Source organism: Syngnathus floridae, chromosome 21 (assembly GCF_059516105.1).
Source record: "Syngnathus floridae isolate MCC-2025c chromosome 21, RoL_Sflo_1.0, whole genome shotgun sequence".
Lineage (NCBI taxonomy): Eukaryota > Metazoa > Chordata > Actinopteri > Syngnathiformes > Syngnathidae > Syngnathus > Syngnathus floridae.
Genome location: NC_142433.1, coordinates 8,540,714 through 8,565,150, shown reverse-complemented (window position 1 = coordinate 8,565,150; position 24,437 = coordinate 8,540,714). Strand labels below are relative to the sequence as shown.

The 24,437-nt window shown below is 47.0% G+C and overlaps 1 protein-coding gene across 9 annotated transcripts in view; it reads right to left on the bottom strand.

The window, feature by feature from the left end:
* The window catches only part of ripor2 (RHO family interacting cell polarization regulator 2), a 28,486-nt gene extending 4,084 nt beyond the window's left edge, over positions 1–24,402 (bottom strand). Inside the window, exons 1-23 of one of the 9 annotated variants that reach the window (XM_088365404.1) lie at positions 24,164–24,402; positions 11,416–11,536; positions 10,619–10,786; positions 10,389–10,467; positions 10,278–10,301; positions 10,059–10,112; positions 8,926–9,075; positions 8,709–8,772; positions 8,551–8,594; positions 8,245–8,370; positions 8,027–8,175; positions 7,524–7,653; positions 7,237–7,377; positions 4,711–5,086; positions 3,758–3,978; positions 3,514–3,680; positions 3,186–3,351; positions 2,988–3,120; positions 2,758–2,919; positions 2,463–2,621; positions 2,006–2,202; positions 1,818–1,901; positions 1,644–1,734 (exon numbers count right to left, since the gene is read on the bottom strand). In XM_088365404.1, the coding sequence (XP_088221530.1) occupies positions 1,644–1,734; positions 1,818–1,901; positions 2,006–2,202; positions 2,463–2,621; positions 2,758–2,919; positions 2,988–3,120; positions 3,186–3,351; positions 3,514–3,680; positions 3,758–3,978; positions 4,711–5,086; positions 7,237–7,377; positions 7,524–7,653; positions 8,027–8,175; positions 8,245–8,370; positions 8,551–8,594; positions 8,709–8,772; positions 8,926–9,075; positions 10,059–10,112; positions 10,278–10,301; positions 10,389–10,467; positions 10,619–10,786; positions 11,416–11,536; positions 24,164–24,239 (3,082 nt within the window). In that variant the 5' untranslated portion in view covers positions 24,240–24,402. Of the gene's footprint in view, positions 1–1,575; positions 1,735–1,817; positions 1,902–2,005; positions 2,203–2,462; positions 2,622–2,757; positions 2,920–2,987; positions 3,121–3,185; positions 3,352–3,513; positions 3,681–3,757; positions 3,979–4,710; positions 5,087–7,236; positions 7,378–7,523; positions 7,654–8,026; positions 8,176–8,244; positions 8,371–8,550; positions 8,595–8,708; positions 8,773–8,925; positions 9,076–10,058; positions 10,113–10,277; positions 10,302–10,388; positions 10,468–10,618; positions 10,787–11,415; positions 11,537–16,675; positions 16,910–16,942; positions 17,400–19,991; positions 20,216–21,578; positions 21,715–24,163 lie in introns of those variants that run through there. The other 8 variants (XM_088365397.1, XM_088365399.1, XM_088365395.1 and 5 more) reach the window with 8 other exon arrangements.
* Between the last annotated feature and the right edge of the window lie 35 nt (positions 24,403–24,437).

Genomic DNA, 24,437 nt, shown 5'->3' with positions numbered 1-24,437 from the left:
ATAGGGACATAAAGACAGAGAGCAGTTCTAACTGCATAGCCTGTCAACATAGCCAGCCGCGTGATTACGCAATCCTCAGAGGAGGCGAGACAGGAAGTTGGTTCTTCCGAGCGAATCGTCTTCGGTTTTAAAATAACTATAAAAATTCAGCAATTTTGGTTCAAAAGGATACAAAACTATTGAAATTAAAAGGAAAATGACTTCATAATGAAAACAACTGAATTTGTTTTTCTCCTTTTCATGATGGCAGGGGAGGCGTAGCCGCACGTCCCTGCTCACATATGAGCTGAGAAATCCGCCGAGGCACATTAAAATATCAGCTGGAAAATTAGCTGAGGTCATGCATTCCTAGCATACCAGGCATTCCAGACATTCCACACGTTCCGATGAGGTGATGCCAGAGGAGCTGACGAGCCTATAAAAGCTTGGCTTCGGACGAGAAAAGGGCTCTTCCTGGTCAGGGCGATGGCCCTGACGCTGCCCGGAGTAAAGAACGCCGTTCAGACGAAACGAAGATGGATTTTTCATTATTTTTGAGATTGGACCAAAATCTACTAAGATGAATTTCCAGAGTCTTCGAATTGAACTTTGTCAAATTTTAAGCTTCAAATTAGACTTTGTCAAATTTTAAGCTTCAAGGAAGGCAGAGGAGACAGCCACTTCTGGCAGCTAGGGGAAGACGCCAATGTAACGGCGTTGGCTAATCTCCTCACAGGCAGACCTTTCCTCTTTTTAAATAGAATTCGGATTTTGGAACAAAGGAGAACTGATCACTCGACTTGTTCAATCAAATAGCATTTTAGACCTTTTTTCTCTTCTTTTGTTCTGAGATTGGTGAGTGGAATTATTGTTGTTTGTTCGACTTGTAATTCTTTTTCTTGCCTATTCATTAAATTTCTTCTTAATCCTTAATTCGGCTATTAATTATTTCGTATTAACTATGTTGAGCATGGTTTTATATGCAGTAATTAGAACTTTAAATTTTCTTTATTTCCCTTTCATAGTCATTCTTTAAATCCGTTCAATTCTTTTTAAAATGAAGACAGCTTTAATCCTTAACATCAGGTTTTGTCAGATCTGGTTCAAAATGGTTATCTTAAGGTCAGCTAGGGCGAATGCACGCTAGTGTAAATAACGAATCCCTGAGGTCTTAACAAAGACATCTAAATATATCCAAGATTCAACAAAAGCCCAAAATCAGACAGAAGAGAGTCACCAGTGGAGCGCGGTCTGATGACGTGTCTCGACCTTAGTTACCCTGCACGAGCGTCGCTTGACTAACGGGATTGGCGTCATAAAGAGATTAGATTGATTCCTTCAGAATTAATTTAATAAAGGTGGTTAGCAACTCAGACGAGTCTTTTCACCCTGGCTCATTTAACCCTTTAATGGGAAGCCGATCGCTTAAATATAATAAGTGCGGATTTGACAGTGCATTAAGTTGGAGATTGACACCTCGCCATCCATCCACGTTAAAAAACACAAGCTGATCTGAAATGAAGACTAATAAGCATTTTCCGAGAAATGCAATTGTCAGGTTAAAGAAGCAAGATACGACAATGAGCTCTTTTTTACCCATAAAATGATATGAATAATTCTTTAGGCCACCCGACTGCAAGGGCACCATTGACTCTTGGACTGACCGAAGGTGAGCAGCGTTTCTATGGCGACGTGGCGTAGCTCCTCGTCAGCCGAGTTGCACAGCGCCGCCACAACTCGGACGCTCTCCGCCGCCTGCAAAGTGAAGCACAACTTGCACATTTTTGGCTATGATAATGAAATACGGTCGCAAAACATGGGAGAGAGCCGTCAATGACCTGTAGGCAACCGAGCGCAGCGCACGCCGCTCTCTGGCTGTGGACGCCCGCATCAGACAGCGCCTCCGCGTAACACTCCAGCGCCTGGTGGGACACAAACATTTGGCGTGAACACGCTTCAAACCAAACGACGAATCTGACAAAGACAGAAAAAAAAGCAGACGATAAAAGCAAGTGACAAGAGTGACCTTGTTTCTAAAATGGGCATGCGGCGCGGCGGCTGCGTTAGCAAGGTAGTCGGCGGCCGCCTTGTTCACAACGATGTCGTGGGTGGTGAGCAGCGAGGCCAGCGTCCTCAGGGTGGCGCTGTGGGGCCACAGGGCCCAGGCCGGCACCTCTTCCAGCACCGAAATATCTCCGCCTCCCAGGCGCTCCGCAAATGACTCTGAAGGTGATACGCACACACATTAGTTCTTCCAGACTTGTGTCATATCGTTTTCATGTGTTTGCTTGTGCTCGTTTTTTTCCCCCTAAAATGTGTGTTTTTTCCTGCATTTTAATGTTTGCAGAATTTGTCCAGTTTTTATTTGTAGAAATTATTTTGAAAAATATCTGGATTCATAAAAGGCATTTTTCCTCATGAAATTTATTACGTTATCTAAATCGATTGCAATTGTCAGCACATCATGAGCTAAAGCAACTGACCTTCTGCGGCCAAGTGCAGCAGGTGCGCCTCCATGTCGCCAACTTGATGTTTCACCACGTACGCGTGAAACTGGAAAACGGTCATGACCTCCTGCCTCGGGATGTTTGACTCGGGAAGGTCGTTTGCGTCCACCATCTCGCGCGCCACCAAAGCGATCACTGCAACGTGATGACAAAAACGCTCCATGAGGGGGTGGGGCAACATCTTATGCAAGTCAAAAAGAAAAAAAAATGACATGAACAATATAGCCTCGTTATGACATTCTATTTGACTGCAACAAGAACAAACTGTGACCTGCTTGGCAGTTTTGCGGGTATTTCTCTGATAGCGTTTGCTGGTAGCGCCGCGTCATGTGACCGGCCACTCGTTCCAGCGTGGTGTGGAAGAGTCCAGAAGAACCGCTGCACTCTGTCCACAGCGCCAGCACCCCGTTGTGCTCTGCCAGGCCCAGCGCCACTGCAATGGCATGGGAGCGTCATGCGCTCCGCCAACGGAGCATCAGATGTCGCAGCTTGGGCACGCACCCTTTGCTGGAGACGACAGCGCCCCCGGGTGGTCTGCGATGCTCTCGGCCAGCTCCTCCAGGAGGGCCGTTTGAGACGCCATCTTGATAAGGATGCCGCGACGGCGCCACGGGCTCACGCTGTTGCTCAACACCTGCACAACAAAAAACCAAAGTGTTTCTATGCGTCACTTTATGGCCGGGCACTCGACGTCCGTGCCTGGACAAGTCGTCGGCAGTAGCGCAGGTGCGTGGCGAGGGCGGTGTCCAGGCTGTCGTTGGTGGTGGTGAGCGGTAGGGGGCTACCGGCCACGCTGTTCCCCACCCCCGTGTCCTCCGTCAGCGCCTCACTGAAGTGGCCTCGCGCCTCCGCCTGCTGCTGCTCCCTGTTGACACACAAAAATAACAGGTCGAGAGAGAAAAATGAAATCTAAAAAAAAAAAACGGACAACTTCGCATCATTGATTTATAATTATCTGCAATTCAAAAATTATTCTTGCAACTAACCTGACACAATAGAGGAACACATGAGAAGATTTCAACCTCACCCGATTGGGCCAGCGTCGATGTCAAACGGCGGCGGCATGGCGAGGACAACGGCAACCGTGTCGTCATCGTCAAAATCGGACGTGTTGAGGAAGTCAAAGCTCTCCAGTGCGCTCTCCACCGTCAGGCTGAGACTGGACGAGCGTCTCCTGTGGCCCGACAGGCGGCACTAATGGCGGCAGCACACCCCCAAAAAAATAAAGGTTGGGGGGGGCAGCATAATTCAAATGAGAGGCTGGGGCTCACCTTTAAGAGGTCCTCCAGCCGCATAACCACCTGCTCCAGGTCCTGCAGCTCTCGGCATCGGTGCGTCAGCACCTCCAGCGTCAGCAGCAGCCCGTGGATGGCTTCCTCCAGGCCGCCCTCCGCCAGCAGCCCTTGGTCTGCCTCCGCACCACCCCCGTCCGCCTCTGACGTCAGACGCTTAACCAGCTGCCATGTTAGGTTGCCGCCGCCGTCCTCGTCCTCTGTGGTCATTCATTGTTGGATTAACAGTGATTCTTTTGATTATTTCTGGGCTTGTGAAAGTGCCATTGTGAGAAAGAAAAAGAAAAGTTTGGATTCCAAAAAAAATTGTCACTTTACTGTGCTGTATGAGAAAGATCAGTTTACAAGTAAAATCCATCCATCCATTTTCTGAACCGCTTAGTCCCCACGGGGGTCGCGGGCGTGCTGGAGCCTATCCCAGCCGTCATCGGGCAGTAGGCGGGGGACACCCTGAAGTGGTTGCCAGCCAATCGCAGGGCACACAGAGACAGACAACCAATCGCACTCACACTCACACCTAGGGACAATTTGGAGTCTTCAATCGGCCTACCAAGCATGTTTTTGGAATGTGGGAGGAAACCGGAGTGCCCGGAGAAAACCCACGCGGGCCCGGGGAGAACATGCAAACTCCACACAGGGAGGGCCGGAGGTGGAATCGAACCCGCACCCTCCTAACTGTGAGGCGGACGTGCTACCCAGTGCGCCACCGAGCCGCCTACAAGTAAAATATTGAAAATAATTTTTTTTGGGAGGCGAAAAAAATCTGTTCACAAAAAATACTTGTTTTTGGGGAAAAAACATGATTTCCTAGAAAAAAAACGTGTTTTTTGCTCGAGAAACTAAAAAACTGAAGCAAAAAACTGAAAAAAATAAACATGCCAACTGACAAAAAATGCTGAAAACAGATTAACTTAGTGTTGAAGTGTTGCAACCTTGTTCTAGCTGGACAGGCTTGAGGTGCTCAGCGTGGTCCAGGAAGACGTCCTCTGGCGCCACTGTGGGCGGGCGTACGATGCGCTGAGACTCGGTACGTTCCCACTCAGAGTCCTCCAGGCTGCCGCTCGTCCCACTGCCTGTCTCCTCGCCGCTGCCACCGTCTCCCTGATTATCCTCGTCCTCCTCTGCAATGGAGCCGTCCCGCATCCTGGAGGGCGAGGCGCACGTGTCCGTGTCGGGCGGCGTGACAGTGATCTCCGGATTGGACAGTGCCGGCGAGTGGGAGCTGGGGGCCGGGCTGGGGCTGGACGCGTCCGAGAAGGCGAAGGACAGACGCTTGCCGTTTTCAAACACATCGTCCGCGAGAGTCGACTGAGGGAATGAAGAGGAAAGGGGGCAAGTGGGGAGGTGGGCCAGGGTCAGAACTACTCTGAAAAACGTTGCCGTTTGACAGGCAATGAATACACTTCAGGAAAATTAGGAATTTTTTGTCAAGTTATTTAATTTAAAAAAAAATTTCATGCCAATATATTTTAGGAAATATTCTTGATATGAATATTTATCCATCCATCCATTTTCTGTACCGCTCTGTCCCCAGAGGGGTCACGGGCGTGCTGGAGCCTAACCCAGCTGTCATCGGGCAGGAGGCGGAGGACACCCTGAACTGGTTACCAGGCAATCGCAGGGCACACAGAGACGAACAACCATCCGCAATCGCACTCACACCTAGGGGCAATTTGGAATGCTCAATTGGCCTACCAAGCATGTTTTAGGAATGTGGGAGGAAACCGGAGTGCCCGGAGAAAACCCACGCGGACACGGGGAGAACATGCAAACAGGGAGGGCCGGAGGTGGAATCGAACCCGCACCCTCCTAATTGTGAGGCGGCCGTGCTACCCAGTGCGCCACCGATATATGAACACAGACAAACCTCGGTTTTCGAACGTCCCGGTTCTCGAACAAATGGGAATTCGAACAAAAAATTCAAGATTTTTTTGCTTCGGTTGTCGAACAAAATTTGGAGGTCGAACTTCGCGAGATGAGCCGGGAGGACCGGATGCCGACTGACTCCGTTCGTTGTTATTGTATTTTCGTTACTTTGAGGATTGTATTAACCCTTAATGTTGCCTCCAAAGAAAGCAAGTGGGAGCAGTAAAGCCATCCTAAAACACAAAGACGCACTTAAAGCAATGCGATAGTGAGTGCCCGGCGCGCTGCGGTTGCGCGATCGGACGAAATTAAGCTCCCTGCGCACTGAGGTCCACTTATATTTTGGAAAGTACATCAGGACTTTAAAAATATTTACTAAATTTCAGCGACGGTTGTGTCACAATAATGCGACCAGCGCGGTGCAGTTGCGCGGTCGGCGTCGCGCAACGGTTGCGCCTTTGGCGGTGCGCTGCAGTTGCGCGATCGGACAAAATTAAGCTCCCTGCGCAATGCGGTCCACTTAAATTTTAGAAACTACATCAGGACTTTAAAAATATTTCCTAAGTTTCAGCGTCGGCTCTGTCACAATAATGCGACCAGCGTGGTGCAGTTGCGTGATCGGCGACGCGCTACGGTTGCGCATTCGGCGGTGCGCTGCAGTTGCGCGATCGGACAAAAATGCGCAAATGCTTAAAAAAGGCGTTTTTTTTAGTCTTGGAACGGATTTTCCATTATTTGTATTGAGAAAAATAGATTCGGAATTCGCAAGATTCGCTTCTCGAACCGCCTTCTGGAACGGATTGTGGTCGAAAACCGAGGTTTGACTGTATCTAACTGTCCAAAAATGTATTGAATTAAGTTGAAAAATGGTTTTGTTTTGAGTGTGAAATAAAACACCACACATTTTATCCATCCATTTTCTGAACCGCTTAGTCCCCACGGGGGTCGCGGGTGTGCTGGAGCCTATCCCAGGCGTCAACGGGCAGTAGGCGGGGGACACCCTGAACCGGTTACCAGCCAATCGCAGGGCACACAGAGACAAACAACCATTTGCACTCGCACTCACACCTAGGGACAATTTGGAGTGCTCAACCAGCCTACCAAGCATGGTTTTTTGGGGGGATGTGGGAGGAAACCGGAGTGCCCGGAGAAACCCCAAGCGGGCCCGGGGAGAACATGCAAACTCCACACAGGGAGGGCCGGAGGTGGAATCGAACCCGCACCCTCCCAACTGTGAGGCGGACGTGCGACCCAGTGCTCCACCAAGCCAAAAATCTATTTGGAGAAAAATGTTTTTTTGGCAAAAGAAACATTTAAGGAAAACCCGTTTCACTTCAACTCAAAAATTAATTTGTACTCATAACAATGAAACTTTATTTTCTAGATGTACAAGATTTCTAAGTTGGGGAAACAGTTGCCATTTTGTGAGAGCAAAGCACAGCGAAGAATGAAATGCGGAAATTTGGAGCCATTTGCGCAGCGCATGCAGATACACCGAAGCGATGGAGGAAGTTGCTGCCAAAAGTGGGCGGACTTTGCAAGGGGGGTACGGGGGACAGGACCAAATGCCACGCCAGGCCACACGCACTCACGTAGACCTCCAGGCTGGACTTGGGCCTGGGTGCAGACGGGTCGCCGAAGGAGCGCGCGCGCCGGAAGGTCTCCAGCAATGCGTCTTGAAGTGCGTGCAGAAAGGACAGAGGGTGGCGCTCCGCGGGGGGGCGGCGCCATGTCTTTGGGGGCCGCAGGCGTGCAAGCGGTCAAGGGTGGGCGGGGTTAGTCAGGGGGACAGGTGTGCAGCAGATCGAGGAGGTGACATACTCAACATGCAACGACGCCATCCGGCGTTGCTATTGAAGCCCTGGCAAGCGCTACTCACAAAGAACGAGGCATCCTGGAAGGTGGGCGTGTCGGGGGTACCCTGGCTGTAGATGGACACCCGTCTCTGCAGCGCTGCTGCCTTGCTCACGTTGCCCGACGAGAGTGTCAGGTCCTCCACGTCGAAGGGCCTGCGGAACACAAAAAACATCACTGCTTCCCACCACCATAGCATCAAGGGGACACTCGATTAGGCATGCCAGAATGCAATTGGGTCTTTATGAAAGAAAAATGTTGGAGAGCCACTGACAAGACATTCAACTACAACTGAGGGAAAAAACAAATGCCTTTCAGTCAAAAATAAAACAGTTTTAAAAATGCTCCAAAAGCAAGGAAATATATTGTAAATTAAAGTATATACATGAAGAAAATTCAATCAACATTAAACTAAATTTAAAAAAATAAAATGTTGTACAAATTCAATCAGATGACAATAAAAAAAAAATGTGACCTCAAAAAATATGTCATCCCATATTCAATAAAAATTATGATGCAAGTACTTACGACCAGGTGACCTCCAGGTTGAGTTTGATGGTGGCCAGGTCATTGATGTCCACGGCCACCACCTGCGGCATGGCGGTGAACAGCTCCTTGGTCTCGCAGATGACGCTACCCACCAGCAGGTGGGTGGCCAGACCCTTCAGCTCCGTCACCTGCCGCGGCGCCCAAAAGCAATCAACCAACCTGCCTTTTCGCAGTCTTCCCGCAGGACAAACCGCTACCTTGATGTTAATCAGCTCGCTAATGAGTGGCACGAAGATCATCTGATCGCTGTCCCAACTCTGGCGGGAGTTGACCTCGATCCTCCCCTTCAGTTTCCATCGCTGCCGACCGTAACGCATGAAGATCTGCCACACAGCGTGGATACGTGGAAACATACAAACAGACCATAATTCAAAATACTTGTCAGAGTTGGAAAGGGCACTTAAAAACACTTTTATTACAAAATATGCACACTGTATGTATTTTGTGACTAATACAATGACTTTTACATTTAAAAAAAAAAAAAGGGGGGGGGGGTGACTTGCCTCGTACTGGTCTCCCGGGCAGAGACGGGCAAAGCCTGCCAAACCTGACAGAGAACAAGAAGACAAGAATTCAAATTGATGAAAGGGGGGGCCTGGCTTCACTTTCAAGTTCACATAGTCGCTACAGCCAAGTAAAAAATAAAAAAAGTCATACTCACCTTTCATCTTGATGTGAAATTCCCCAAGCAGGTTCTCCAGATCGCCCTCAAACGCGCTCATGTTCTGAAAGACAACTGTGCTGATGAAACCTCAAATTCCTCCATCTATTGTACCTAAAAATGGCCACCTCAAAACAAAATGGCAGACTTGCCATGCCTTTTTTGCAACGGCTCCTAAGAGCAGCCTAAAATTCAAAGTTAGAAAGAATGTGAGCACCTCTGTGTATTCTTTGTACCGGCGGTTGACTTCGGCGATGCTCTCCTTGGTGGCCTTGGTGGAGGGCGAGCAGGTGAAGGCCCGCTTCATGCGGCTGGCTCCTTCCCGCAGCCGACTCTGAATGCAGAAGGCCTCGTACAACTCGTCCACCTGCGCACGCACAAGATTTCACTTTCAACTATGGTGATGATGGAAGCCTTTCATGGAGGTGCTAAAGTGATGACTCAGTGCTTATGTAAGAAAAAGAAAATAAAGTGGCTAACCCCCTAGCCTGGATGGCAGCTGCTGTTCGGCTGCCATGTCAAAAAATGAACATTAGCACTTCATTAACTTTGATTTGGACTTTATTTTTTTTAACTCAAGTCCAAATTTTATTTAACTATTTTTTTGGCTACTTTATTTTGTAGAACTTGGGAACGTTTCACGACCGAAACTTCGCACAAGTTGTCATTGTTTTATTTTTGTGCGCCGCAAAAAACAGACAACGATTAATTGGCGGGCATTACAAAGCCTTTCAGTGTTTGTTTTAACACTGGCTGCCACCTTGTGACCACACACACACACACACACACACGTTCTCAGAGCGCCTCCAAGAACTCAATTTGGTCCTGACTCACATCCTCAGGAAGCCTGTGTGTGCGTGTGCGTAGGTGTGCGTAGGTGTGTGTAGGTGTGTGTAGGTGTGTGCGCGCGTGTGTTTATATTGGCTGCCGGGTGCTCATTGGACGTCTCCATTGGTGCGATGGCCTCTTGTAACCATGGCAACGTGGGGAGCAGCACGAGTGCGCTACGGTCACATGTGATTGGACGTGCGGCGACAACGCGCAGGAAGAGAATTTGCACGACCTTGAAGATGACGAACGCACATTGTCGAAGAAGACGAGAGAAAAACAAAAGAAAGAAAACAAGACAACCAGAGCATCCTCAGTGGGAGTCTTTTTTTTTTTATCATCTAACAGGAGTTGGGAGCCTGATTTCCTTTTGGGCCAAGTGGGGAGCAGTTGTAATTGACTTAAATTGGGGGATTTAATTAACAATGTTGACATATCTAAAGGCATTTCTCGAAATGAGCCATAAAAAACACAAAAGGTCCAAAACGAGAAAATAGTTTGGCTGCGTTTCTGTTTGCTTACCTTGCTGATGTGAAACTCCAGCCGTCTCATGTACCTCTCGATGGCTTTGATTTGCTGCAGAGAGCAAGGCGGGGATTACACGTGACACGCCTCGGCAAATGAGTAGTTACACCAAGCGCTGCATACATGTCATTTTACAAAATATACTTCAAATCTTCTTCTGCTTTCATCGTCCGCCCAGCATTTTTTCCCCCTCCCTTGCACGCCGTCCTCACTCACCTTGTCCAGATCGTAGAGAACGCCCTGCACACCAAGAAACAAACAGAAGAAATCATTTTTGTTCCTTGTGCACTTGAGCCATCATCGTGTTTAGAATTTCTTGGAACTCACCAGACGAGAGTTCCTCTTCATGTCCTTCATGAGCAAGGTCAGCTTGTCCAACTCGGCCTGGTGCACTTCCAGATATTCGCTGACAAGTATACAACGTTAGGCACATCATCACTACACTTAAATGTGAAAAATGACATGTTACAACACTGAAGGCGCGCAAATCTTGCTCTGAAAGAGCCATAAAGAGAAAGACTGAGTGTGAATTAGCGCGGCTCAACTTTCAAACTCACTCTAGGCCTTGTTTGAGTGCGGTGTAGATCTCCTCCAGTCTTCCGGGCTGAGGGTCTCTGGAGCTGGCGCTGCCGCCGCCGCTCCCCTTGTACCCGGACAGGTGAGGCTTTTTGGGCTTGGACACTGGCTTCTTCTGCGCCACTGAGTTGCCCATGAACGAGTTACACCTATGCAAAAAAACACACACGTGTGCGCACATGTTGAAATTTGGCAGATACTCGATCAAAAAGCTACTTGAGGCTAGTGACGAGTCTGACGCCTAAACGGCGCAATTGTGCGTTGCGTTATGGCCATTTTGGAGGCTCTCCGTGTGAAGAAGTGAGGCCGGTATGCATGGCGTGTTGTGCACGTGTGCTGACAGCGAAATACGATGTGTGCGTGATCCCCTCAAGGCCGACCTACATTTGAGGCAGCTCGGACCGAGTCAAGAGCACGTCCACACTGCCGCCTCCTGACTAGTTTAAGGTGTCGGAACGGCTCTCGTCAACGCTTTAGGAAATGTCAGCTCCAACGGAAATGAGCGCGAGGGGAAGGGAGATGAGCGTGACCTAAAACGCGACGATGAGAGGAAGGGAATAATATTTCAATATTCATGTCTCTGCCAGGAAAAAAAAAACAAAAAACATGCGCGAGATATAGATTTCATTTAGATAATATTTAAAAAAAAATAGATTTTTATGTTTTGTTTATAGGAGGTATCAGGAGGTATCAGGACATATTTTTGGGATTCATCATCATTGCTACCTTGAGCTCCCGGTCGGCCGGGATGAACGAGCGTGGGCGATTTGAGCCTTACCGCGAGCGACGCTCCTGTAAGGTGCTGAAGCCGGCGAATGACTGACTGCGGATGATCCCATTGGGCCCTCCCGGTGAGTGCATCCCGGCGGCCATGATCTCCGGCTTGCGCGGTGACACACCTGCCGACAGACGCATCGTCACAGTTGAGACATTCTAAGCAACGGCCCAAAGATTTTTTGCATGATGGTCTCCTCCTATAAATAAAGCACCGGTCGCTCCGGATTTAGCTGCAAGCGACTATTTTAAGAAAGCGCAACCCAAAGCCGATGACACTTGAGCAAACATGCTGAAAATAGATGAGAGACTTGAACTCGCTTTGCAGCAAAGGACTGCAGAATCTTCAGGAACATCCGAGAGTGATCGGTTATTCAATCGTTGAACTAGTTTCCCAATTAGTCGTCAATTGCCTTGATGAAGCATTCAAGAAATCTTAGTCCAACAGTCTGCAATTTTTTTACTGTCTCGGATTGTAAAAGAAAAGTGAGAGCAAAGACCTTTTGCCTCCGTGCCCTTTATCGATTTAACTCATTCATTTATGTTCATTTCTCATTGAAATTAACTTTGTCCTTTTCCAATATCGAATCAAGGAGCCATTTTTATACGGCATCATCAAATTTGGGTTGTTGGCTGCACTAAAAGCGCTGAAGCGCAAGTGTGTGTGCGTGTGGGTCAGCGTTCTTTTTACATAAGCTGCCTCATCCCATTTTGTCTCTGGTTGCCATGGCGAGGCTAATTCATACAGGCAGAAAGATTTAGCAGCCTTGTTCAAGCGTGCGGGTGCGCGTGCGCACACACATACGCGCGTGCGCGCGTGCGCACGCACACACACACGCGCACACCCACCCACACGTGCACATATACACACACACGCACATGCACATACACACGCGCACACGCACACGCACGCACACACACACACACACACACACACACACACACACACACACACACACACACACACACAGGATGACTTGAGGACGCATCTTTCAGTTTGTTTCACTTTTGGCCCTCCACCATGTTCTGTAGGGAAGAAGGTAGAAGCCCAAAGGCGGCGATCGCTCTCCCAAATTGAGAATCCGGGTCTTTTGCTTGGCCCCGGAGAAACAAGCGATGGCTGCGTAAAACCTGCTCGCTAGTCCCCCACGGAGCCAGGAAGAAACTCTCGTCACACCTCCTTGGAGGCTGTCTCAGGACGCCTTTGTGCACCGGCGGCCCTGAAAGGACTGACTAGCAGCCTCATTCAGCCGCGTGAAAGGCCGCCGGCCGACGGGAACGCCGAACGAGAGCGCGCCGCCATTGTTGAGGCGAGGGTGCGACGTGGTCGGCATTGCCAGGACTCCATCTTAGTTTGGAGACCATGGGAAATGCGCCTTTCTAAACAACACACTCATAAATATATTCTAAATATTGGACCAAATTAATCATAATCACTGCAATCAATATCGTGTCGATACAGTATTAGCTACATGGAGATAATGACACCCCCCCCCCCCCCCGACACATGTGTGTGTGCAATTGTGTTTCAATTGTAGGTCACGTCACGAGCGTCAGCATTAGTGCTGGCCATGCGCTGCCGGCTGAGCAGATCCAGTCAGGCGTGGCCGGACCACGACCGCTTATGACATTTTCCTGCCTGCCATCGTTCCTTTTAAAACAGCAAAATGGAGCTCGGGTCAAAGTATGGTGGACGGAATGAACGCAAAAATCAGGGCTGCATACGGGTCGGCTACCCGCTGGTGGAAAGACCTGTGGCTACGCTGGAATGCGGCCACTACGCAAACAGGGATCAGATCGGTTGTTTCGGCCTCTTTTTTAGCCAGAGAACACGAGCATTCCTTTCACTGATAGCGGCCAGTGCTTGTGCCACACGTAGCATGCCTGACATTTTGCTTCACTGTTAGCTCAATGCATTCCTCGCCAAAGTCATTGTACGTGCAAGGTTCAATTAAATTGGTTGAAAGTGACTCTGAATCATTTGCATCTGAAAAATACTTGGTCGGCAACACGTATAGTCTCTCCCAGCTGCTGCAAAAGGGAAGAAAATAGCAAAACAGACAGATTATCAGCTTAGGCCCCTAAAACGCTTATGGCATTCGTGGTCGGCCAGCTGCTGCTCGCCAGAGGTGCGCCTCAAAGTATCATGTGACGGCAGGGGAGTGGTGGACCATGTGCCATGTGGCACATGCCACACTCGCCCCCCCCACGCCCTCATACTGTAAAAGCGAGCTGGCGGGGGGGGGGTTGAATAGCCTCCGTAGTTTTGCTAGGAGATAACAGGAGGAAGGGTGAGGGAGGGTTCAAGCGCACCCCTTCCTGTCCAACACCCCCTCGGGGGCCAAACAGAAGGGGAGGGGCGGCAGATAGCCCAGTATGGAAGGAATGGGGAAATAGAAAGTAGGCCAAAATCACGACAGACTGGAATGGCACTCAAGTGAGAGCAGACCTCCAAAGAGGCTGAAGAATCTGACCTCCACAAAGTTAGACTATATGTCCTTTTAGCAAGTGTTCTATCAAAGGTTTAAACAGTTCAAAAAACATTTTGGGAATAAAAAGAGAACACAAGCACTCCATTAAAGATAAATCACGCAATTATCAGGGATGAGAACGGCAAATGAAAAAAAAAAACACTGAAAAGTAGCCGGGGTCTGGGGGCTGCATGCCCCACGGGGGGGGGGGGGGGGGGGGGGACGAAGGCCCCACGAAGGCCCCCATTGGTAGGCCCACTTGCAGCAGTGGGCCAGGGGCTGCAAGGCTCACAGGCCCCCATTGGGGGCCGCAGGGGGCCAGGGGCAACGCTCAGGGGAAAAAGCTCCCTGGAAACTCCTGGATTTGGGCAGTATAGCAACCCCAAAACTATTAATCACTCAATTTCAACAGTTTTGTTAAAAAAATATTCCTGCTTGGTGGGGTACCAAGGTAAATATAATACAGTCAAGCCTCGGTTTTCGACCACAATCCGTTCCAGGGGGCGGTTCCAAAAGCGAATCGGTCGAATTACGAATCTATTTTTCCCATTACAAATAATATATTTTTCTAATCCGTTCCAAGACTTTTTAACGCATTTTTTAATTTGCGCATTTTTGTCCGATCGCGCAACTGCAGCGCACCGCTGAACGCGTAACCCTAGTGCGTCGCCGACCGCGCAACTGCACAGCGCTGGCTGCATTATTGTGATAGAGCCGTTGCTGAAATTTAGAAAATATTTTTACACTCCTGATATACTTTCCAAAATTCAAGCGGACCTAAATGCGCAGGGAGCTTAATTTTGTCCGATCGCGCAACTGCACCGCTCTGATCGCATTATTGTGACAGAGCCACCGCTGAAATTTAGAAAATATTTCTAAAGTCCTGATATACTTTCCAAAATTTATTTAGACCTCAGTGTGCAGGGAGCTTAATTTAGTCCGATCGCGCAACCGCAGCAAGCCGGGCGCTCACTGTCGCATTGCTTTAAGAGGGTCTTTGTGTTCCGAGTTGTAAGATGACGCTGCTCTCGAGCCATGCCCATCTGAAGCAGTTCCTGATCCCGTTCAACTTATCTATTTCCCTGGCACGATTCTCGTCTTTTTTCTCTAAAACTTTCGCCATGCTGGCTTAAACCTTTGCTAATTAGGCAAATGAGTAGGCAAATGATGTGACAAAAATGCGCCAAAACGCTGCCGAAAATAAGGTCGGCAATACTGCTGCCAGCCCCCCCCCTATAAAAACAATTTCCTCAACGTAGCTACACGATTCACGAAAATGATACTCCCGACGGAAAAAAACACGGAAATCCGCGGATCCGCAGAAGATTCTCATCCCTGAATTATCCATCCATCCATCCATCCATCCATCCATCCATCCATCCATCCATCCATCCATCCATCCATCCATCCATCCATCCATCCATCCATCCATCCATTCTCTACTGCTGAGCCGGAGTCGGATCCCGGGGGCGACCGGTTAGCATTTCACTTTGTTTTATCATTCAAGTTTACTTTAGTCAAAAATGTGTGCATATGTTTTTAAGACGGTTTTATGATATATTTTGCCCCCCTCACCCCCACCCCCAATTCACTTGAAAGTCATTTTGGAGACTGTAGCAAAACGAGCTGTTTTGACGATTCAAAGACAAGCATTCATTGCCCACTCACAATTTGGAGTAGTGTTAAAGCGACTTTTCCAAGGAGCCAAACCTACCCCCAAAAAACAACAACAACAAAAAAGGTGGCTGAATTTCCTTCTAAGCATGCTGTGGGCATAATTCCTTTAATGAGACTTGGGTGAAAAGCTTGTGTGGAAATGAGCATGTGGGCTACATGCCAGGGGATGAAAGGACTGTTCCGGAAAACGCAGAGCAAGCCAGCCACAGAAAGAGAGTCTGGGAACAGAGTCTGCTTTGCATCCCGACTCGGCCTCTTTCTAAAGCCACTTCAGCGCAGCCCAAACAAGCTGGCAGGAGAGGCAATGCGCAGCCACTTAACCATATCAAACCCGGCCGGTCAGCCAGCCGGCTTGCTGCTACATTCTCAGAAACATTTTGCCTCCAACATTTTGTGTTGTCCTCCTGTCGACCAGTCTGCCCTGAGCGCGCAATTTACACAAAAGCCATAGATGGGCAGCATAGCAGCTACTTTTCCAAAATTTACCGGCAAAGGTGACTTTTGGGGCGCGCCGGCTTATCTCTACAGCAGACACATCCACTATGGGTGGTATCACAACACACAGCGACCTTTCGCCTTTCCCCAGCACAGTGGTCACTTTACGGACACAATGGAATGAAATTAGCTTTTTTTCTTTCTTTATCCAAACAAAAACGTGCCACGGGATCCCAAATGCAACGCCATCCAAAGTATGTGACTCAAGAGGAACACAAAACCACCTCAAAGGATGTCAGCCATTCAATACATAATCATGTCACAACTCCTGCCTTCAGGGGGGGAAGCGCACAAAACTAACAGTAAGAAAAGACCGTTGTCTTTGTTGTTGCTTTCAAATCATGACCAGAAAATAATTATTTTGATATTTGCTTGTGCACCTGCTAGCTAGCAAGCTTTGACATTTCTATGACGTAACTGATCAAAATGGATACTATGTTCAAGTTTCAGTGGCAATGAGGCCACTGAGCACTAACTAGTGGGCCTTCCAAATCCTTTGTTATTAAATCAACCAAACTTTAGGGTGCACATATGACTTTGTCCAGAAAGTGCTTCCATCTGCACCTGCTTGCTTTTAACATTTGGAAAACAGGTGTCTAACGTTTTAGTGTGTTTGCTCACCAGAATGTCATGGGAATCGAACCTTAAAAATGACTAGTCCACGTTTGAAAACGTGACAATACCAGAAAGACACGCCAAGTAAAGCCCATAATCGCCGTGTCGTATGGAGCCACACACCTCCTCCATAACTAAACGTACATACACGCACACACCATGACCTCATGTCACTTGTCGTTTGACATTTGAAGACACAAAGGGAGGGGGGGGTGGCCCTCAAGATAAAAATAGAAAGCGGAATTCGTGTGTAACTCGTGTCCTCAAACGCACCATCATAGTGATACAAGTGAAAATGCTGCTTGCTTTCGCCCGCGCGTCTCTGAATGCCACCGTGGTCCACTGACCCACTGTGAAAAAACACAGCCATCGCAGTCATTTTCAAGACCAAATAAATGTCTGCAACTCACCTCTGCCAATGTCTATGTCTGTTTGACGTGACCTAAAGTCAATACAGCGATATTTTTTAGGCTCGTCTACCTGCTCCCCTCACTGCATCCACCCGCTCATTCATTCATGGGTCACAAAAAGATACTTGGCCCCCAGGCTCGGACGCCGCCATCCGAATGATTTTAAAAAGTGCAAAATACGATAAAAATTGTGGTTAAAATGACTAAATCTCAAGTGTACATCCGTCGAGCGTGTCGTTCCGACGTTGAGCGTCCGCTACTAGTGCCCACTCTCATGCATCGCAGTGAGCGATCGCTCGCTCCTCCTGGGAGACTGCCAGCCAATAGGAGGGCGAAGGGGGCAGGGCTAGACAGAATTGGCTTCTGGGATTTGGACGGCAAACGAGATGGAACAAAGTAATTCAAGACGTATTTTATTTAGGAACGTCATCACAGAAAATGTATATAAAATCTGCTGGACCTTCAAAATTCGAAACTCTCTGCACGCATCATAAAATTTTGCGAATATACATGATTAGTATTAAAAAAATAAAACCCAACCCAACTTTTATCCTGTACTCAACATATCTTAGTTGACATGAACTAATACACAAAGGGAAAAAAAACTAGCACGTCCAAGAAGTCCTAAATAAAGGTAACTTGCCATGTTTAAAAAAAAATTAAACAATGTCACTGATACGGATTCATGTGAGGGAATTATTTAGAGGGAATGATTATTTTGAGATACATTGCGTTCCACATTTAAATTAATTTGGAAGACCGTTGAATTCTGCTGTTTTGGTTAGTAAAGAGGTTAAGAATTCAATACATTTTGTGAACTGACTAAATGATTCGAAAACCATTCAAAGAGAAATAACCTTATATGTTCCTAATCAATGACTTTTCAAGTACATTCCTCTTCGTGCGAGGGACGCCATGGTCACGGTAATTGGCCTGCGTAAGTGGACCTGCTGTTCCACCCGGTGCGTCCAAATCCAATTGTGTGCGTCCTTCCAAGAAGCAAAGGGAGCAGAAAATGCTTTTGTCCTTTTTCATCCATCACTCGACATTAGAAACGCCGGGAAGAAAAGGGATCCCGTTAGCAACATTCTTATTTACGCAAGGACGAAGAAGATTTCGTTTTCAAGCAGTCACCTTTGAGCTTTCATCCCCAGAAAAGAGAAGCCCCACAAAAAGCCTGCCGTAATTTGGGATTAGTACCTGTAGTAGTGCCACACATTAACCAGCAGATGGCCCTATGATGAAAAAGTTTGAAATTGTTAAAATTAATATTGTGTACAAATCATGACATAGATATTTTTGTAAGGTATTGCTGAAATCCAGAACTATTTTTGGGTGAGCAGTTAGTCAGACTCAGAAGGGCTCGGGCTTGCCCAGCTGCTGTAAACTTGATCCTGTAATTACGTCTGTCATCGACGTCAGGCCCCAACTGCTGGCTGTATTTCCCACCGTGCACGTACATGTAGATGTAAAAATACGTGTTTGGCATGTCTCACCTACTCGTCCTTTTTTGTTAGATTTGTATGGCTTTTTTTTGGGGTGGTTTTTTTTTGGAGGGGGGGTCTTCCTGGTGTAAAAGAAAGTCTGACGTCAGAGCGGCGTCAGCTTCCTGCAAGTGGCCTCCAAACGTGACCCCGCTGAGGTTTGTAATGACAGCTTGTTGCTGTTGTTAAGTTCCTCACAAGAGACCTGCGGGAAAGTGTCTGGCCTGCGGAATGGAATCGAGAGCCAACCAGTCTGACTCATTTGGCAAATTCCGCTCGTGTTTGGCGTTTTTAGAATCGTTCAGCTTCAGTGCCATCATTGGAATGCAAGTTCTGCAAGACAAACACACAGATGGGGTGCGCTAAGTCCCTACTGGGGATGCGCCGGGATCAAAGAGTGAGAAAGAGTCCACTAGCAAACTTCAGATTGAAGAAAAACAAGAAAGTTAGATGAAACATATGCACTGCATCTGATTAAAATTGAGGGCTTCACCCTTCAGAAGGTAATGCAAAGAGGCGACGAACGCAAATAGAACCATCTTCAAAGTGGAAGAGAAAAAAATATGATATAACAGGAAAACGGTGTGCACCATCTTCCTCAAGCAGGATTCCCCAAATGCTGTTGGTGTATCAGGATAGTCATTGGAATTGAGTGGGGAGCACAAGGTGGGAAAAGATGCAACAGGAGAAAAACAAGATGTGATGACATAAGGAGAAGAGGTGCAAAGCCTGTTTAAAGCATGCAAAAACCAACTGGGAGAGAATGCTCATGTGACATTTGCCAATGCCCCCCCCCCCGCACTACTTTGATAGCAACCTATTTAAGGAAATATGCAACCCTGAAACTGAGAGCAAGACATTTAAAAAAAAAAAAAACATCTGCTTAAAAAAACAACAATGGCCCACATGAGCAAATTTCTGCTCAAAGTGTTACACAACTGTGTTTCTTTTTTTTGTGCTTCCTCTTTAACTTTAAATAATCAGTCACCATGTCTAATGTTAGGCTTCCATCCCCAAAAGCGCCGCAATGGACGCCCACTCATGGGATCACAGGAACACGCGCAGAGTGAAGGCGTGCCACTTGCTAACACTATTTTCTCTCACACAGTCAAACAAATGGCCAAACTCTCCACCAAATTGGGCACACACACTTAATTTCAACTCCTTGCATACTAGTTTCTTCCACAAAGACAAATGCATGGCAAAAGCCTCTGACAGATTTGGGGTCCAACTTCAACTCAAACCCTTCTTACCAAAATAGCCCATATTCTGAAGTTACACCACTTTTGCAAAATTGGTTCAAAAGCAACAAATGCTGTATGATTCACAAACCCATCAACGAATGACAACACGTTCACCAGCACGCATACAGCCGATCGCATCTCCGCCCAACATGCAGGTCACCCGGCACATCCCCGACTGGCCTACCACCCTCGTGGAAAACATCCTCAGCCTCCTCGAGCATCATCATCATATCGTCCGGGTCATAATCCATGGCGGCCATCACTCACTCTTCTTCTTCCTCTTCTGGCAGTGCGATGGTATCTCAAGGCCAGCAGAAAAGATAAAGCGAGCGTGTGCTGACTGCCATGCAGTGCGCGCAAGCCAGCCAGCAACCCTTTGCTAAGTTTCACCAACTGGGCGGATCGTTTCGTAACATCCTGTGCAAAGATGAAGTGAGACTGGGCGTGTGTGTATGTGAGTGTGTGTTGCTGAGAGCACTTGTACAAGTAAGTGTGTGTGAGTCAGTGAGTGGAGGGGCGAATAGGAATAATTAGTGTTTGAAATCAGGCACAGATGCTGTCAAAGTGTGCAGGTGTCATTCCTTCGCGGTTGACATGGATTTTTTTTTCTAATCTTCTGCATTTCACTCGGCCTAAATCGAAAGGCCTCAGTGCAGCGGCTATTAATATCTCACGTGGTCGCCATGGCACCCATCTCGAAATAGTACACCAACAGACACTTGATTAGGTACACGTACGTGCACATGCGCAAAAAAGGAAACATGAAGAAAATGCTCATTTGTGGGATTGGTACATTTTTGTTTTCACAATATTTTTTTCAAAATTCACTTTTATTTTGTAAATGTTTTGGTTGCGCTGAAATTATTTAGTTGGGGGTTAATAATTTGGTTAATCATTTATGTACAGTCTTTAGGTTTTTGCTCAACAAAATGTATATACTTTTTAAACAAAATATAATAATTTAGAAAAGAAATCATTTTTATGAATTGTTTTGGGTTTTTGGTGGGCTGGAAAGGGGGTAAGCATTAGATTTAGTTTTTCATCAATATGATACATATAAAAAGGATACTTTTGGGGATAAATTAGTTTCTGATTTGGTATTGCCAATATTTGGAGGTTTGTTTTTGCTTTTTTAACCTTGAACTTGTTCTATCTTGCATCATTGTGTGGTTTCCTGAGTCATTTCCTATTTACCAAAATGGAAATAGAAAGTAGGGCTGGTGTGGATTCATTAGCACTTTTCCTTCAGACTTCCTCTCAGGGGTTTCCCCCTGAGGACAAACTCATTTCCGCCTCCTCTAACATGCATGGATAAAAGTATTGCGTCATCCACGTTCCTTCAAATAAATCTCATTTTGAAATGCATCCATTAAACAACATTGGGAGGGATTGAGCAATGCGAGCAACTTTCCCACCCCAAAAAGGGAAATTGCAACAAAAGTGGCGAAACTCTAACTATGATGTTAAGCCAAACCCATTTACAATGCGACGTTAGACAAATTCTTGTTGCTCAAAGCAAAAGAGAAAGGGGGTGCAACTTCCAATGGCATCCCATTGCTAAGGTTGCCTGGTTACCGTAGCAACAATAATGGGGACATGGGATCCTTAATCGCATTTGTCACGCCAATCCATTGCGCATTCTGTGCGTGCATCACCTAACACAAACTTCGGTCAGCACACAAATGATCAAGCGCAGATAAACTTCAACTGTTCTAGCAAAAAGTACATCTCAAGCAGCATTTGATTTCAAATCAAGGAAAGTAATACGTACTGTAGTAGTAGCCATATCGTTTTATCCATACATGGCTTAAAGTCTTAACTCGACACTCCATTTTGAAGAAGAATGCCGACAAGAGTTCCTCAAATGACAGATTTCTCATCAAGCACTCGTTTTCCCCAATTGCCTTTGTCTTTTATCTCGCCCCTCCCACAATTGTCTTTTTGTCTCCAAAGAGGGCACAGCGGGCATGAGACAATGGCGACTGGCACCATACACAATTGATTGATTATTAAAGGTTTGTCTCTCAGCAAGAGAGTTTTGTTTTAGGGTGGAGACGGGTTGCAGGACAAAAATGGTAACCAAATATTGGGTGGCAATATGGTTTGTTTTTGTTATTTTTTTTGGGAGAAGGACAAATAACTTTTGTTTTAGAAATTGTCTCATTTTTGAGTGGTTGAAATGAATTCATGATTCAGCTCACTTCCTGTTTTGTGCTGTACACGAGTACTAATTGGTGTTGGCCAAGCTTCCTTCCGTGTCGGCCAAGCTTCCTTCCGTGTCGGCCGAGGGGTAATAAAATAGGCCACTTCTCACTTTCTTTCACTTTCTCCAGGTGATGGGATGCGTTTGGGTGGCGCGAGACAGGAAATTGTTTGTTTTCCGGCCCCACCCTGCTGCCGGGCATGATTACATCATTGCCAGCAACTCGTTTATCGGCTCTCATTCACAAAATGTTTGACGGAATTCTCTTTGGTTTGAGGCCTGACCCCTACGCTATAAACAATAAAGCGACAATAACGATTCATGTAAGTAGACATTTTACATTAAATGAAGTGCGATACGACTCAGCTAAGACGTTTAGCCAGTTTTCCTTTCGCACAATTGTGACATTGCTTCCTGGCTCATCTGCGCCTGTCATTGGCGGAAGACCCCGTGAGCTTTCGCCAGCATCTTTCTTTCTGTTCACGCCAGATGACACGCACAGACTTCCAGACCACCGGCGTGAACACTCAAAGGCAAAAACTGGCAACGGTGACGTGGGAATGAGTTAAAAGAGCCGAGTCAGCCATTTCCAGCTTGACAACCTCATGTTACCATGCTAGAATTAGTTGCCGACAATCACATTAGCATTTTTTTTTTCATCCTCTGGGCGCTCTTAAAGACCGTAGTGGTTTTTGCCGTTCTGCTGCAGAGAGAGAAGAAAAAATGCTTGCGGGAAAAGCAGCTAATGTGCTTAGCCGTTGGGCTGATGCACTTCCATTCATCTTGAGACGATAAACCAGCAGACATTACGGCCGTGATAAAATGCAGATGCTTTTTTAACCAATTAGCAAGTGATCTTGAGGATATTTGATTGCACTTTTGTTTGGTGATGACAGCCGCCTGCTCTGATGGACTTTTAAAGGGAAGCAATCTTTTACAAGTTGTGTACAATTCGGGGGGGGGGGGGGGGGGGGGGGGGGGCGTCAGCCAAGTTGTCTGAAACACGCCTATCCCTACCGGGTGAAACGATCATGTACAAGCCAACAGAGTAAGCAGGCATGTTGGAAGTACTGATTAGCGAAGGCTAAAAGTATTAGCTTCGGCAAAGTCTTGTCGACTAAATTTTTGATGATGGAACTTTATTTATCCCACAGCGGGGAAATTTACTTGTCTTTGTACTCACAAAAGAAAAAAAAAATTTTTTTTTCGTCATTCTGGCTCACTGACAGGTCACGCATGGCCTTTTTTCTCAATGAAATGCTACCGAAATGAAAGTGATAAAAAGACTTGTTACACTACATTTTTAGAATGAGCTGCCATCAACCTCAAAAAGCCCCCCCCCCCCCCCGAATTGTTTTGTTCCAACCAGCAGCCCGCACGGACACGGATGCGCGCACCCACGCAAGCAGCCTTTTATTCTTGAAAGCTTCCAGCTGAGCCAGAAAATTAAGAGGCGAGGCAATGTACGATTTTGCCGTTGCTATGGAGTGAGAAGATGTCACGTGCTAGTAAAGGTTCTTCTCAACACACGGAGAGCGGATTTTATAGAAAGGCAAACTGATGTCACCATAATAACAACACTAAAATTGATAATACGACCATCGGAAAAGTCACACTGGGTTTGACATGTGGGGGAGGTAAAGAGAGCCTGTTATATCAAGTTTTGGAGGACCCCTTTTGGTCACTGCTGGGATAACCAGGATCAAATCGAATAAATCAATCAATTCTAAAACTAAAAGAAATAATACGAGTGTTACATCAAAGAGTGATATGAACGGTAAAGATTCATAATGATAAATACATTAAAAAAATGTTTACTACTTGTATGGTATAGTTGTATTCTTTTAAAATGACAAAATTCAATCAGACTAAAACCAAAACTCTGATAAATTGTACTAAGTGAAAAGTTAGTAGCGAAAAACTTTAGCGTGACTCTTCAGCTGTGAGTACGTGTGCGCGCATCACAGAACATGACACAGGAGATGGAGCTTCTTTTTTTTTGACTGCCTGTGTCAAACAGACAAAGAAATAATGCATCCATTTTATTTTCCCTTTGCGTACCTTAAGAGAGAAGATGGTGTGAAAGGTTGAACCGATGCGTTCGGAATTTACTGACAGCAAAGCCTGTAGAGAGTAAAGAACGCCACACTTACGGTTGAACTCTCGACGACGTACGTGAGGCTTTCGGGGTCGCTTCCGGAACCAGTTGAGACGCCCTGGCAACTCCATGCTTGCTTGACGACCACCACCGAAAGCGTCAGCCGCCGCTACAATCTGTATCCATGCATTGTGGGGATCAGAGCATTGGTGGGCGAGGGGCAAGCAGGGTCCCCCTCACCTTGGGCGCCCTGCCGAGAGACATGGTACAGGGCTGCCTTCATATTTTATTCAGGACTGAGTTAGTGCAACTAAACTCCTGTATGTGTA